Consider the following 15,209-nt stretch of genomic DNA (forward strand, 5'->3'; position numbering starts at 1 on the left):
CCACGGTTCTTCTATGGGATTGTTAAAAAAAAAAACATTTGAAGCACCTTTATTTTTCAGAGTGTATTTTTCAGAGGGTCTACCATGGACTTACCTGGTAGATAAAGCCACTCATTCGTGGGCTGGCGGATAACATGACTAGCACATTGGGAAACAGCATGAAGTACCGCTCCTCTTTGTCCTGTCACACAGATTTGCACACATAACCAAGACATCCAAAGTTCAAACATAGTCGTTCAAAATGTGCATGAACAATACGACAGAGAAGTGAACACATTCCTCGCCATAGCACAGATGCAGACACGTACACTGTTCAAAACATCATAACACAGGCAAACACAGAAATGCCCACACGCACACGTTCTCGAGCTTGTACATGGTTGTAAAATGGTAGCTGCCATCAGCTGCTAGTGATCAACGAATATCGTACCTGGCGTTTAGTAAACCAAGACATATTTCAGCTACGCAAAGAGAAAAAGAGAGAGGGAATATAGATTTGAAATGTGTTGCAAGACCACTTAAAGCAAACACTGCATTTTTTTTTCTGCCGTCATTTCAGCTAGCCCCTGCATGATGCAATCTCTGTTCCTATTGAGGGCGGTTGGAGTTTCCATTCACTGTTTACAGGGTATTGGGTTTCACGCTAATAACTTATTCAGTGACCACAGTAGAAAATAAATGCAGAGGCTCAAATTGGATCAGAGCACTCAGAGCTTTTCCATTACATGTGGGATGAAAATCACAGATGAGTGGCCCATCTTATGCATACCAAAGACATGAGACTCTTTGGTCCGCTACTGCAACCGAAATGAAGCTGTGTTCTCATGAATGCTAAACACACCTCTTCATCAACATCACCATCAGAAATATTTGTGTTTTGTTTTTCCCACCATTACTGGTGCATTTTCAGAAAGTGCGGCATGCACAATTTACATCCAGAAACACATTTACCTTTGCTGTATTATGAAAACAGATACGGTAGACAGTAAACAAAATGTATAGAAGAATAAAGTATACAAGGTATACATGAAAAAGTAAGCAACCTCTTAAGACCTTGGAGGTACTTTCAATTTCTGCATTGATGATGTTTGTTTATTTTGAGTAAACATCCACAGTCCAGGCTAGAAAAGGTAAGTGAAGCCTTGTATTGAAAAGCTGTTGGTCCGATTTTAGCAGCGATCACCTCCCGTAGCTACAAATAAGCAAAATTGTTTTATTGTATTAGTATTTCTAAGTCTTGTGTGCACAGCCCTCTTCAGGTCCGCATGTTGTGTTTGTGCTGAAAAACAATATTTTTGTCTGATCTGTCCATAGAACATTTTCCCAAAGCACTGTAGAACCTTCAGGCGGTCTTAGACAGACTTAGGATGGGCCACAATTATGGTCCTTACATTATCCATTGTTGTTTAAATGTTCTTTTCTGAACACAGGTCTTTGCAGTCTGTAGAGTCTTCTGCAGGTCTTTAGCAGTTATCCTTTTCCAGCTTAACATGCATATATGTAACACATCCTCTGAAAATTGCATTGAGGCATGGTTTACCATAACCTATTTTTCTTGAGAAGAACAGATTCGTCAATAACCTGGCTTTGTGTGCCTTTAATTACGAAGAAAGAAACCTGAGAAACCCATGTCGTAAACTAAAAAACCTTAGAGCCAAATAGCTCTTAGAGAAGTCATTGATCTAGAGGTTCACTTACTTTTTTTAGCCTGCACTGTAGATGTTCATTCAATGTGCACAATGAAAGACATAAACAGTATACTAGTTTGGGTGTTCTTAGTTTAGTTACATTGCGTTTATCATTTTGCAACTAAACTGGCTTAAATAAATGTATTTATGTTCATTCCCATCATTGTAATTGAGCACTGATGCTTGCACGAATTATTATTAAAGCTTTGTGTGTGATGTTAAGTTATGCATTTTAAGGACAATGCACTTCTGTATCGAGAGAGACTCCCTTAAGTATTAACATTGATCTCCACAGGCTCATGAAACTAGCTCCACTGTTAATTACAGATGTGGCAGTGTGTTTATAGACAATGTCTTCATGCAATGACTCAAATCATAACACAATCATTATCTAATCTGTCCATATCATCACACATGCCGAAAAATCAAATTACATTTTAGTTTAGATACGTTTCATTTTGCATAGTTTATCCTGGTCATTTGATCTTTAGTTAAAACTAAAAGTAAAATTAGAAGGCAAACATCTATCCTAATATTTCTGGAGGGTTACAGAAGCTTTACGTTTGACTATGCCAGCGTAACCACAAAGCTTAAATGTGCAAACTTTGGCAGGAACAAAAAGCATCAGCGCAACCGCATAGCTGAGAAATGTGTGTCTAGGGTGCTGCCCTAATTGGCCCTGCTTGCCCTTCCTTTTCCTCACCTCATTCGGGGTGCTTTGCACATGGACCTGAGACATGTAGGCCACCTGCCCTAGAGACTTGATGCTGTCTCCCTCCCAGCCCCGCACTGGCTCAGACAGGATCTGCAGCTCCAAGTTTTTACGTTTCCGCAGCTCCTGAGACTGCGTCTGAAAAAAAGGCAAAAATACTAACTGTTTTTATCATGTACTTATTGTTGGGAGGAAGGATACACCATGATGCCTCATGATCTAAAAGAAAAAAAAATAAATAAATAAATACATAAATATATTTTAAAAAAAGATATAATAATGTCAGAGACCCAAGAAGACAACACCGCAAGAAGATCGTCTCCTCACCCTGTGAACACTTAGGTGCCGTAGGCCTTCTAAAGGTTTGCAGGAGGATATGGCTGACCGTTCTCTGCCCAGACAATCCGGAACAGACTGCACGCAGCCAATCTCCGTTCTCAGGCCAGGAGGCCTGCCCATATCTCCACAGTCTGGGACAGAATATCCTTCATGACTATGCTCGCCCCCACAGAGCGGGGTTTATCAGAGACTACCTCCGGAATTTGGGAGTGGAGAGGACAGAATGGCCTGCCAGCAGTCCTGACCTCAACCTCATCGAACACTTGTGGGATCAGCTTGGGAGTGCTGTTCATGCCAGAGTGACCAACACAACCACGTTGGAATGCCTTCCCACAGCAGTGTGTGACCAGGCTGGTGACCAGCATGAGGAGGAGGTGCCAGGCTGTTGTGGCTGTGTATGGTTCTTCCACACTATACTGAGCCCCCTGTTTGTTAAATGAATAACTTGTTAAATATGTCTTGTTTATTCATATTTAAGTTATCCAGTCCACCAAACACCAAACGCGGCAATGGCAGAATAAGCTGTCTGGCATTGGCAGAGAGGATTTGGTGTATTTTTCAAGTGGCGCAACCCACATACTCAGCTCTGCTGCTCATCCCACAAATGCATGTTACTTACAAATGTGGCACCATTTAACAGGGAAATTAACAGGCTTATTAACCAGAGGATGTGCACAGCCAAGGTTCAGCTCCCAACCCCCTGATTTATACACTTTTTTGTGCTAAGTTTATATGCATATATAATTCTATATATTCTATATAATTATTTCAGTTTTTTTTTTTAGACCATTTCCTAAAGAACTGTAATTTGCGCTGAATCACTACGAGATTTACACCTATACTGCAGGGCGAACATGTGTTGGACTATGACCCTGTTTGTAAGCCCACATGTCAGTTCTCCACTGTCATAGCTACATTATTCTCAACATTAACCTCAGTGAACACATGAACTCCGGTCTTACGGTTTTTACAGTCTTTAATAGGTCTTAGCTGTTAGCCTTTTCCAGCTTAATATGCGTTTATAACGCAACCTTTGAGGTTTTCTAAAAGTTGCATCAAGGCATGGTTCACACTAAGTACTTTTTCTTGAGAAGAACAAATGTGTCGATAACCTGATTTTGTGTGCCTTTATTTCAGAAGAAAAGAACCTGTGAAACTCGCACTTTAGTTCTTCGCTCTCATAACTACATTATTCTCAGAATTAAGGTGTTTTTAATAGAGCCTAAAACAGAACTCTGTAGAACTCCACAAGACGGTTGTGCTAGAGCAGGCGGTTACCAAATAATTCCCAAGAGTTTCTGCATAAAGATCGAATACTGCGAAAATAAAACAATGGATTAATAGACATAATTTTGAAAGAGAGTATGAGTATGAAAGTATGAGACAAGTCAAAGACGCCATATGCTAGGAACCATTATTATATCACCAACCATGACGTAACGCTTGTGGAAGAGATCCTCTTAGTGGGCTGTGGTCTGGAATAAGCTGAAATGTCAGTTTTTACTCTGCTCGCGGTTAGCACTGTTAAGGTTAAAACAGGCACATTTTTTTTTACATACAAGATGTAGCTTTCGCATGCAGTTTTTCTTTGTCATGGGGGGTAGACAGAGTCTAAAGGCAGCACCTACAGAGGTAAACTACTGAGAATCGAAGGGAAATTCCCTGAAAAGGCAAAGAAATGTAACAATGAAACCAAGGTGTTCCACAGAAAGCTCAAAGTAAAGACTCTGGGAACGACAAAGTGCTGAGGCTAGCTACACCTTAGGGAGGATTCTCTTAGCAGCAGTAGGAATGACTCACGATGTGTCTTTTCTTTCCTTTTTGAAATGTCTAAAATCTTATAGGAAAAGTCTAAAACTGTGAAGACCCAGTTAGTGAACACCCACATCTGGAACAGATGCACCTACTGAAGATGCGGTAATAATCTATAAAAGAACTGTGGTCTCAAAATTACCATTAGCATAATGGCATTAGCATACCATGCACAGCAGCCTGTGAGCTAAGACGATCTTGTTTAGCTTATCTTTTTCACAGTCTGCAGGAGGAAATGCATCGACATCTACACGTGGCCACGGTCTCTATGCTAGTAGATAAGAAAACCAGAATAAAACGAAAGAAACTCCAGTCCTGAAACTAACACACAGAACAAATGTGAGAACAATGCAGCTGATCTTGCAACTGAAAGTAACACTCACAAAACACATGGAGAAAGATACAGTTGCTGTGTTAAACTTATTTATGAGCACTGTGATAACCTGTCCGTGAGAGGTCTCAGTAAACGAGAGGAAGAAAAAAAAAAAAAAAAAGAAAAAAAAAAAAAAAAAAAAGTTACATACCACAAGACTTTTAAAAGCAATAGTCGCTTTCAGAATGTCGCTGTAATCTGGATGTGCTTCCTGCAAGAAAAAATAAACAATTGTTTAGGAGAGTTGCACCTGCCAATACTTTTAAAATGACTGACGGCAAGCTCTTACTTCCACGTGTCTCTCCAGCTCCTGCAGCAGGGTGGGATACTTCTCCAGCCTCATGAAGGGCTTGCTCAGGCTGGTGGTCAAAGTCAGGATGCCTGGAGCGCTGGCCCCCTGGCTCTCCATGAACTTATCCAACTCCTCACTATCCAACAAACATGCAAACAAAGCCCTTAAGAGTTTTTTCAAGTGAGTTGGAAATAGATAAGTTTAGGATATCACATGGTATCATAAAACGGAGTAAAACAGAACCCAAAATGTTAGCTACATTATATGGCTAAAAGTATGTGGACACGCTTCACAATTATTGAGTTTGGGTGATTTAGGCACACCCATTGCCAAGACTATGTAAAAAACAGTACAGGCTGCCCTAGTCAACCGTAAGTGCTATGATTGTGAAATGGAAGCATCAAGGATCTACAAAAAAAGTGCAGTCATTTCCAGGGTTCTGAAGTGACCATGGAAGCAATATTACCCCACGAGAACTGTGGGCCATGGCCATGTAGCTGTACATTAGATCAAGATAACTATTCATAAAGTAAAGTGTTGATTAGAGTGGTCTAAAGCACACCACAAATGGACTCTGAAGGGTTACCTGGAGTGATTAACCATGCTTTACTATAAATCAAGCTTTGGCAAATACCTGGGATGGGACTCCATAGTGAATGCCCATAGTTTTGGACTGGGATGTTCAACAAGCTCACCCCCACTGCGAATTAATAACATTTTCTAACTTTGGAGGACTTTGACGTATGCTTGGGATCAATGTGCTATTGGAAGGTCCAATGACAATCAAGCTTCAGCTTCCTCACAGAAGGCACAATTTCTCCCAGAATTTCCTGATACTTGAATGAATCCATCTTGCACTCCACACACTGATGGTTTCCAGTTCCAGAGGACGCAAAGCACCAAAAAACTCTTTTTAGCATGTGCTTTATTCATCCTCATTCATACATTCTGCTGATCCATTAACCCCAAATAGGTTCCAGGTTGGTTTAATTGCTTCATAATTGTTTTTGGGATTCTGTTCTGCAACAAATAAAACTGACATAAAGTAACTTTTCAAGCCTGTGGATCAGCAGAATGTATGGATGACGATGAATTTTGCATATAAAAAGAGCACCCTGTCTAGAATCAAGCATGGTCTCTGTGATGCTTTGTGGCCCATTTGCTTCCTCTGGAACTGGAAACTAGCAGTATGTGCAGGGCAAAAGGGATTCAATCAAGTATCAAGAAATCCTAAGAGAAAACATCATGCCTTCTGTGAGGAAGATGAAGCTTGGGCTTTATTGGACAATTATCCCAAGCATACCTCAAAGTGCACCAGGCTTGATTTCACAAGAAGTCCTGGAAGATTCAAAAGTGGTCATCACAGTTGCCTGACTTAAACCCCACAGACAATCTTTGGTGGGATTTGAGGAAGGTGGTCGCAGCAGCAAATCCAAGAATATTAGTGTACTGGAGGCCACTGCTCATGAGGAATGGGCTAAGATTCTTTATGGCCATTGTATGTGGAATAAACATAAGCTTAGAAGTTTTTATAAAGGAACATGTCTTAATCTAAAATCTCACTCCAAAGACAAGAATAGCTAAAGAAGTCAAAAAATGCAGAGTTATATATATATATATATATATATATATATATATATATATATATATATATATATATATATATATATCTCAGTTCAAACTAACACTACACTAAAACATTCATCCCTTCAAGCCAATACAGCCGAATTTTAATATTGCACAGTCAAAATCAGTTCAATGCGAGCTCCTCAGAACAGCATCTATTTCTAGCATTGAATTCTGACACATACCGTGTTGACATGACCTTTAAAAATAGCTAACCAAATCAGTAGCTGCTGAACAATCGCAATAGTCTTGGTTAAGGTGAAAGACGCTGCTTACAGATAAACCCAACCAAAGTACAATGATTCATCTTTAACACATGCTTTCACTACATGCTGTGGAAAACGCTGCAAAAGGTTGCAGGGTGAGGTGCAACTTGAGCACACAAATATAAAATCCGCCTTCTGCCTCCATCAGCAGAACCGCATCTATAGATATCCTGTTGGGTTAGGGCTGGCTTCCTGTGTGTATGAGGCTTTGCTTTGACAAGTTTGCTGTGGAGTGTTACTCGTTTTAAGTGGAAGAGGAAAGTCAAAGGAACACTGCTTTAAGACCGACATGCGAAGGCCTACAGGAAGTGGGTCACAGTCACCATGCTGCCACACGTGTTCAAAGAATACCGGTTAAATTCATTGCTGCGTTTTACAAGGGGCGCCACAGAAGGCAAATCTGGTGGCAGTTGAGGGAGGTGAACACTGCAGCACACGCTCAGCACACTCCAGTTTACCCTTCAACTCGAGACGCTGCAAGACAATGAAAGCAGAGTGGCACCACCTGGTGGTGGACTCTTGCCAGCCCACCTCGGGCAAGGCAGAGAACAGGCAATTTAGTAACAGTTGAGAGTCGATTTTCACTCTGTAATTTTAAATTTTTTCAATATTTGACAGAAACAGATCGATTTTCAACAGCATACTCTTATAAAATAGATACTTTAATGGGTTCATTGAGAGATGCCAGAAGTACCGTTTTTGGTTCCTTAAAGAACAATGTCTGTTACAGAGATGGTCTTTATGCCATGTTATTGTATGGCAGCGCTTAAAGAACCATTTGAAGCACCATGCATTTTTGTGTCAAAATCACAAATGTAATTTAAACCAAAAATAATTTAAATTCATGGAAAAAATATTTTAAATTGTTCATCATGACACATTTATTGTTTATTGTCTTGTTTATTGCTTTTTTTAAGGGGTTTTGCACTGGAATTATGAAGCTAATGTAGCAAACAAGCAATGGAAGCCCCCTGATACCATGACCAAATCACACACACTTGCTTCAAAGTGCGGCAAGGTTTTAAGTAACCTCAAAAAGACTTGCCTAGGTCATTTCTGGCACTATATGACACATTTGAATCTGTGAAATACAGACAACTGAACTATGTCACACACTCAAAAACATCAGCAACAGCCATCTTGATATCTGTAAGTTACACAAAAGCACATAAAGCAAGTGTGACTGAGAATATTTATGTAAATGTAGTTTGAAAAGAAGACTATAAGCTTTAGCCTCTCATGGCTGGTTGTTTACATTAGCTGTGTAGTCCCCTACAGAGAAGCATTGCCAATAGAATAGGTAGGACTCAGATAAACATGAACCAATTGGGACCTAATGTCAGGCGTGGGCTTGATGCGTATAAAGCCCCCCAGCATTGAGCTGTGCAGCAGTGGAACTGTGTTCTTCATTTAATACATCTGGGATGAACTGGGAAACTGGGGATGAGACGGGGTTGTGATCATATAACATCCTGACCTCGCTAATGCTCATATCACTGAATGCAATCAAATCCTCACAGAACTGCTTCATAATCTAGTTAAAAGCCTTCCCTGGATAGTGAAGACCGGTACTCAAACAGTATCCGGGAAAAACTCTCTTTAAATTCACTTGATTTCTGAAAAAACAATGAATGTGCACGTGTCCCAATACTTCTGTCCATATAGTTTAGTTCTACTGCAAAACAAAACCGAAAAATGTGTGAACAGTAACTTGACATTTGCTAAATGTCTCAGCAGCAGTTCAGTGCGAGAACTCGAACCTGTGATCAGTGAGCACACCCACTGCAGAGGGGTGGCTGGAGCAGTAGGACAGGTACAGTGTTCTGATCTGGCACATCAGGTTCAAGTAACAGCCGCCCAGACGCTGCTGACCCTCCGGCATCCTGAGAGACAGAAAGAGAGACATGGGTCCTTACTACTTCTGCACACTGGTGATGACCCCAGCAGACCCCTGACCTGCACAGTTTAGAGTTTCTCTGCTCCAACACACTTCATTTAGCTCCTAGCTGTGGAGTTGGGACATGTGTGCTATAGCAGGGAAACACTGATCTGGCAAATGTAGAGCTATTCCAGGACAGTCACTGGCAAATGTTGCTCAAGACAGCATTTTTTTTTAAAGCGCCCTTAATTCACTTAATTTCCAGTCAAAACAGACTAGAAGTACAAGTTAATTATTTGTTAAGTGGAAAAAATGAGATTATTTATCATTATAAGACAAGATAATCCTTTATTAGTCCCACAGTGGGGAAATTCTCAAATTTTGTTTTAAAACATATTCCAAGCTGTTGATGTCTGGACTCCAGGGTGGTTCTGGTGAACACCAGAAGCTTCTACAGTACAAAATTTTATTTTTTTTATTTTTTTTTTTTAATTTCCTTTTCTCAGTAAGAGCTTCTCATTCTGCTCCACAATCAGTATTAAGTAGTCTGAGTCACAGCGGAAGGATTATCAGAAACACCAGTGGATCTATTCAGCTTCTAAGTGACAGGGGAGGTTAAGTTTTTAGATTTTTTAGATCTATCAAAAATGGAAATTTCCTGATTCCTCTATAACATCAGTTTTGGAAACTCTTGTTTTTATCACTTATTTTCCTTTAACTTTCTGCTTATTTATCCACAGTCCTCCAAAACTTACTAACTTGTACTTAATGGCCATTTTGACTGGACTTCACATTCCTCATAATGCCAAATAAGCAACACTTATTTTTTCATGTGTCAGCTAAGACCTTCCTCAGAGTTTTTAATTCTGCTAGTACATTTTTATCGTGCTCCCATAACACAGAAAATCACACACTCACTTGGCGCATTCCTCCAAAGCCACACAGAGTCCCTGCTGGAAAGTGAGTATTTCCTCCAAGTTCCCACAAAGGCTACTGCTGTCTGCACTGGAGAGCCTGCACATTCAGAGCATTCAGCGTTCACTAAGGCCAAAAACCTTCAAACAGCAAATAAAAGTTCATCTCTTGACGATTAAAGGATCTCCTGCTTACTTGTCGCTAGCCTGTAGAGGGCGCAGGTAGCAGGTGAGCACAGTCTGCAGCTCCTTCACAAACTCACGCTCATGCTCCAGGATGTCCTGCACCACCTGCACTCAAACCATACACAAACCATAACAACGTCATAAGCAGAGGGTCTCCACCAGCTATACACGGCAAACCCCCGTACATGACCTGAGGGGTCTCCACTGAGCTGAGAGAACTCACCACACTGTAGTAGTTTTTGGTCAGCTGAGGAACGTCAAACCCTTTCACAGCTTTCGGAGAAATCGGTTTGTCTGAAGAGCAAGACATGCAGTCCCTCAATTTATATGTCAGTTATTTTAAGCAATACAATGAAATATGGCTGGAGCACTTGCTGTCGGACTGCCTACTCACCACATGGCTTGACCTCCCGGACATAGTTGCTGGGGAACCAGCCAGTCTTGCCGTTGAGGGTACCCTCCCACCAGCCGCCATCCTCCTGGCGCGTCACGTGGATGAGCTCGCCCTTGTTGAAGGACAGCTCGTCCTCATTGTTCTGCTTGAAGTTGAACCTGGCCTTCACTACCAGCTGGCTTCCACCTCCATTCTCCGACATCTCCTGCAGCCAAAAGCACACAGATGAAGACCCATGCATTAACAGCAGGGGTTACAGGTGAGAACAGGAACATGATGCAAGTGAACTGAGATGATGTACTCTACTGTACTCTAGTGCAGCTTGTTAAATTTGTGTGGTGGAAGAGGAGATATTCATTTAATCGGTCATTCTTTGACATCAAAAGAGACTAAGTGCATTACACAGAAGTGGGAAATGTGGCGATATTGCACCCTTATTAAGAGAAACAATGTTTTCTGAGTGTATTGTGAACGTCATTGGTACTTAAGAAACACTAAACAGACAAAAGTTTCATTACAAAGGCCTTAATTAGTCCTGTATAATTGGATGTAGTGACTGTCGCAAGCAAAAGTAAGTGAATCCTGGATTTCTGAATCGCTTACTATGAAACAACACAACCTAAAGAAACTTACACACAAACAATTGTACTGTTTACATCTTTTACTGAGCACATGTTGAGTAAATATAAAAAGTGCAGGCTAGAAAAAGTAAGTGAAACCCTGAAATAATAAGCTGTAGATCCCACTTTAGCAAAGATCGGACAGGAATTTTGGACCTCCCTGCAAAAGTATTCCAGTTCATCAGTATTTTATGAGATGCCTTCTTTAGGCCCTCTTCAGGTCATGCCACAGCATCTTGAAAAGGTCAGGATCCTGACTTGGTCATTCTAATACACTAATGTCTCTTTTCACAAACCTCTTCACCCTTCAGTTGATTTACTTGTGTGCTCACAGCCATTGACTTGTTGAATCATCCAACGTCTTTTCAACTTGAGGACATGGACTGCTGCCCTTACATTCTCCTGTAAAATGTTGCAATAGGTCTTTGAATTCATTGTGCCCTTGATGATCGCAAGGCGTCCAGGCTCCGAGACAGCAGAGCAGATCTGAACTATGATGCATCCTCCACCATGCTTTACAGTTAAGGTTTAGGAGGAGGTTTTGGTGGATTGTGTTCTTCTTCCTCGAAACAGGGCTGTGCATTTCTGCTTTTGTCTCATCTGTCCATAGTAATTATTTACAGAAGCACTGTGGAACTCCCTGGTATGCAAGTGGTCTTGGGCAAATTGGAGAATTTTCTTCCTTCGTTGTGTCCTTCCCCGGACATCATTCTTGTTCATTGGACACATGAACAAAGCGTCTTCTGTAGGCCTTTTGTTGTTACCCTTGGGTTCTTTTTCACCGGCCTGTTGTGCTATTGAAGTGATTTTAACATGCCCACTCCATTTGTATACCATTTGTCTAACAGTAGATTTATGTACACCCAAGTCTTTAGGAATACCTTAGTAGGAATACCTTTTGTATACCTTTCCCAGCTTCAAGCATCTCTAGAACACATTTTTTTTTATTGAGTTATGCTTCACAGTAACTAATCTTTCTAGAGAAGCACAGACGTGAACAGATTTGTCAGTAACAAGATCCACACTTGCAAGGTCCACCTTAACTGAAGGCCTTTCACCAATTAGCTCTTGGAGAGGTCATCAACACAGAGGTTTACTCACTAGCCTGCAATGTGGCTTACTTACTTCTTCTAGCCTGCAATGTAGTTTACTTACTTCTTCTAGCCTGCACTGTGGACATTTATTTAACATGCTCAATAAAAGACAAACAGTATAAATGTCTGTGTTTTTAGTTTAGTTTAGTTTTAGTTTAGATTGTTATTGTCTTTAACTGTGACGTAGATAACGATACACAGACACTTCACAAACACTGTAATTTTAATGGAAGAATTGTGATTGTGTTAATGTGATTGTCTTTCACGGCTATCTTACACTGCTACAAGATCTTACCACTCCTTTTGATTGTCGCCGCAAGGACTTATTAGACTTCAAGGTGGATGATGAGGAGATTGATAGGTTAGGAGCAGAGGAGCTGGATGGTGGACATGACCTCTCACTACGATCTAGAGAGAACAGACAAAAAGAAAGAGGTCAGTTAAGTAGATTGTTTATTTACAGTCATGAATGAATATCTTTATTTACAGTCAAATATTTCAACAAGCAGCGTCATTTTTTGTTGCTGTTAAGCAGCAAAGGAAAACAAATCACAAAACAAAGAGAAATACTATCGGCCATTGTCGCATTGTCTGCTGTTGATGGTGCTTTGTTCCAATTTCCCTTTTACTGAAAGCATTTCCGCATGATGCATCAAAACCCTTGGGACATGTAGCACAGATGCTATGGTCACCCCAGATTGCCTATGCTCACTCCAAGCACTCCTACAGCTTTTTCCATTTCCCTTATTAGACACTCTCTCCCACACAGACACCCTGTCAAAAGTTTGGAGACACTTTCCCAATGTTAATTTGAAGCAGTTTAGCTCTAGCTTAGCCACAAATCACAAAAACGATGGACAAACAAGTGGCAAAGCACCACCTTGAGAATCACACACTACATACCCTTCGTACCTTTAAGGTGTTTAACCCACTGAATCCTTTTTTATTACTCCGTTATTAATCCTAACGCAGAAACTACTGTGAATAACTGTACTTTAGCGTATATTGTGCCATCCCCCAGGGTTACATTTTAAGGTCTATGGTAATTACAACAATAATTAAGTTATAAGAGTGAAGTGTGAGCAGACATACAGGTTCTGTATGGACTTTGGGACAAAGGGTTTTCAATAAGTGCTCTGTGGGAAAAAAAGAATTAGCAAACATGCTGTTGTATGCTAACAAAACTTGCTGTTGAAAAGAGCAGGCAAGGTGTCCATCAAAGTACACATGTCCTTCTGCATTCTACAACAGAGCCACCAATAACTTCACCCTCTTTAACGCGGCTTGCACTAATTATCATCCAAGAGACCGCAATCAACGGCAACATATGTTCACTTACTAGCGTCACTTACGAGTTCCCCTCGCATTTCTGGAGACCTGGAAAAGCCACAGTGTGGATTGCATGAAGAGCGCTGTCCAGGATGCTAAAGTGCATTTCCCAGAGAGACCATGAAACGGTGTTCTCTCTGTCCGTCCTCCTCTCTATGCGTCGTGGTGCAGAAACAGGTTAGCCGATTTGTGCTCTGAACAGAACTCGGCTCTGCAGGGGTTGTAGAGGCTCCAGACCATTTCTCTGCCTCACGCAGTGTTGCCGTCAGCCTGCTCCAGCAACATAGTTATCGCATAGGCTTCACGCCAGGCCTCTTTCCCACCATACACACCCCCTTCCAAATCTGAATACTCCAAATAATAAGTCACGAGAAGTCATGGTAAAATCACTGTAGCACACAGCCTGTATGATTGTGTGTGTAGTAGATTGTGGATTGTTAATAGCAGAGTCAACTCAGAGACCACCCTTCAGTTTTTTTGTGTAGAATGTCCAGCATCAGGAAGAAGCCTTAACAACTAAATATATGTAGTGTGTCACCCTTTACTACTGATTTAATTCGTTTCAGTAGACCCTCTAAAAAATCTGCAGGGACATTTGCAAGGTCCATACCTTGAACGTTTAGTCTTGAAGTATCCAAGTATTCCTACAAACATTCAGTGATGCTGAGGTCTGGATTTTGACCTGGTCAGTCCACTATTCTGAGAACACAGCGACTACAGCAGTGTTCTCACATCCTTAACAGGCATGTAACGGTCTGTGTATCATACCACGCCGTCATGGAATGGATGCGACAGTTTGTTGAATGCAGTCATATGGATGATACACGTTGTGCGGCAAGCTATGGATGATACACGTTGTGCGGTAAGCTATGGATGAAGCACCCACGCAATGGGTGAAGATTAATGAATGCCATACAGATCCAAATTTCTCAAGTGCGAGTTTCACCAGGAAACCCCAAGCTGTGACCCCTTAACAAGTCAAGTTTTGATGTGCTCAAACGGTATTGTGGGAACGATAGTGGATTACAGAGTATCGCTATGGTAACAACAGATTTACTGTTGCTCCTCCACCCCTTCTTCTCTCTTCTTCAGCCATATGTAGATGGAATGGCTTACATACCTTTTTTTCTTTTGGGAGGCTTAGTTGCTTTTTTCCTTCTGTGCCAAACACATACAAAACCGTCAGGTCCAAACCATGGTCACTATGGACTGAAAGGAGCCCGCTACAAAACTGACACCTTCAAGCTTGACTGTTGAAAGTTTTCAGCTGACCACATGGACAGGGAATAGGCTTCTGGAGGACAGTTGTATGGTCAGATGAGACAAAGAGGAAATTGTTTGGAGAAGTAAAATGTGAGGCATTCAACACAAAGAACACTGGCACTGAACTGTTAAGCACGGAGGTGGTAGCATAATGTTCTGGGGCTGTTTTGCTGGAAGCGGATGGAATAATACAGGAGGACTACTACAGACTCTATTAAAGCTGTGTGTAGTGGACTCTGGACTCTTTCCTTTGACCTCTTGAGTCCAGAATCACAGACTGCCATGATTTGGAGACTTGCTGCTATGTCAATCATGTATTTGCATTACAAATAATGATTAACTTTGACTGACTACTTTAGAATTTCCTTACTTGATGCAAGACATAAGATAATTACTAAACTATATCTGATCAGATTTTACCT

At 41.1% G+C, this 15,209-nt stretch overlaps 1 protein-coding gene across 3 annotated transcripts in view; it reads right to left on the reverse strand.

Annotated features, from left to right (window-relative positions):
* Positions 1–15,209, reverse strand: part of arhgef6 (Rac/Cdc42 guanine nucleotide exchange factor (GEF) 6) — a 40,188-nt gene that overhangs the window by 10,374 nt on the left and 14,605 nt on the right. For 2 of the 3 annotated variants that reach the window (XM_072662936.1, XM_072662935.1), the window contains exons 4-13: positions 12,491–12,603; positions 10,482–10,686; positions 10,311–10,381; positions 10,098–10,192; positions 9,906–10,001; positions 8,869–8,991; positions 5,214–5,352; positions 5,076–5,135; positions 2,392–2,538; positions 95–181 (exon numbers count right to left, since the gene is read on the reverse strand). In XM_072662936.1, coding sequence (XP_072519037.1) covers positions 95–181; positions 2,392–2,538; positions 5,076–5,135; positions 5,214–5,352; positions 8,869–8,991; positions 9,906–10,001; positions 10,098–10,192; positions 10,311–10,381; positions 10,482–10,686; positions 12,491–12,603 — 1,136 coding nt within the window. Of the gene's footprint in view, positions 1–94; positions 182–2,391; positions 2,539–5,075; positions 5,136–5,213; positions 5,353–8,868; positions 8,992–9,905; positions 10,002–10,097; positions 10,193–10,310; positions 10,382–10,481; positions 10,687–12,490; positions 12,604–13,534; positions 13,617–15,209 lie in introns of those variants that run through there. The other variant, XM_072662937.1, reaches the window with a different exon arrangement.

The sequence above is a fragment of the Salminus brasiliensis genome, chromosome 19 (genome assembly GCF_030463535.1).
Source record: "Salminus brasiliensis chromosome 19, fSalBra1.hap2, whole genome shotgun sequence".
Taxonomy (NCBI): domain Eukaryota; kingdom Metazoa; phylum Chordata; class Actinopteri; order Characiformes; family Bryconidae; genus Salminus; species Salminus brasiliensis.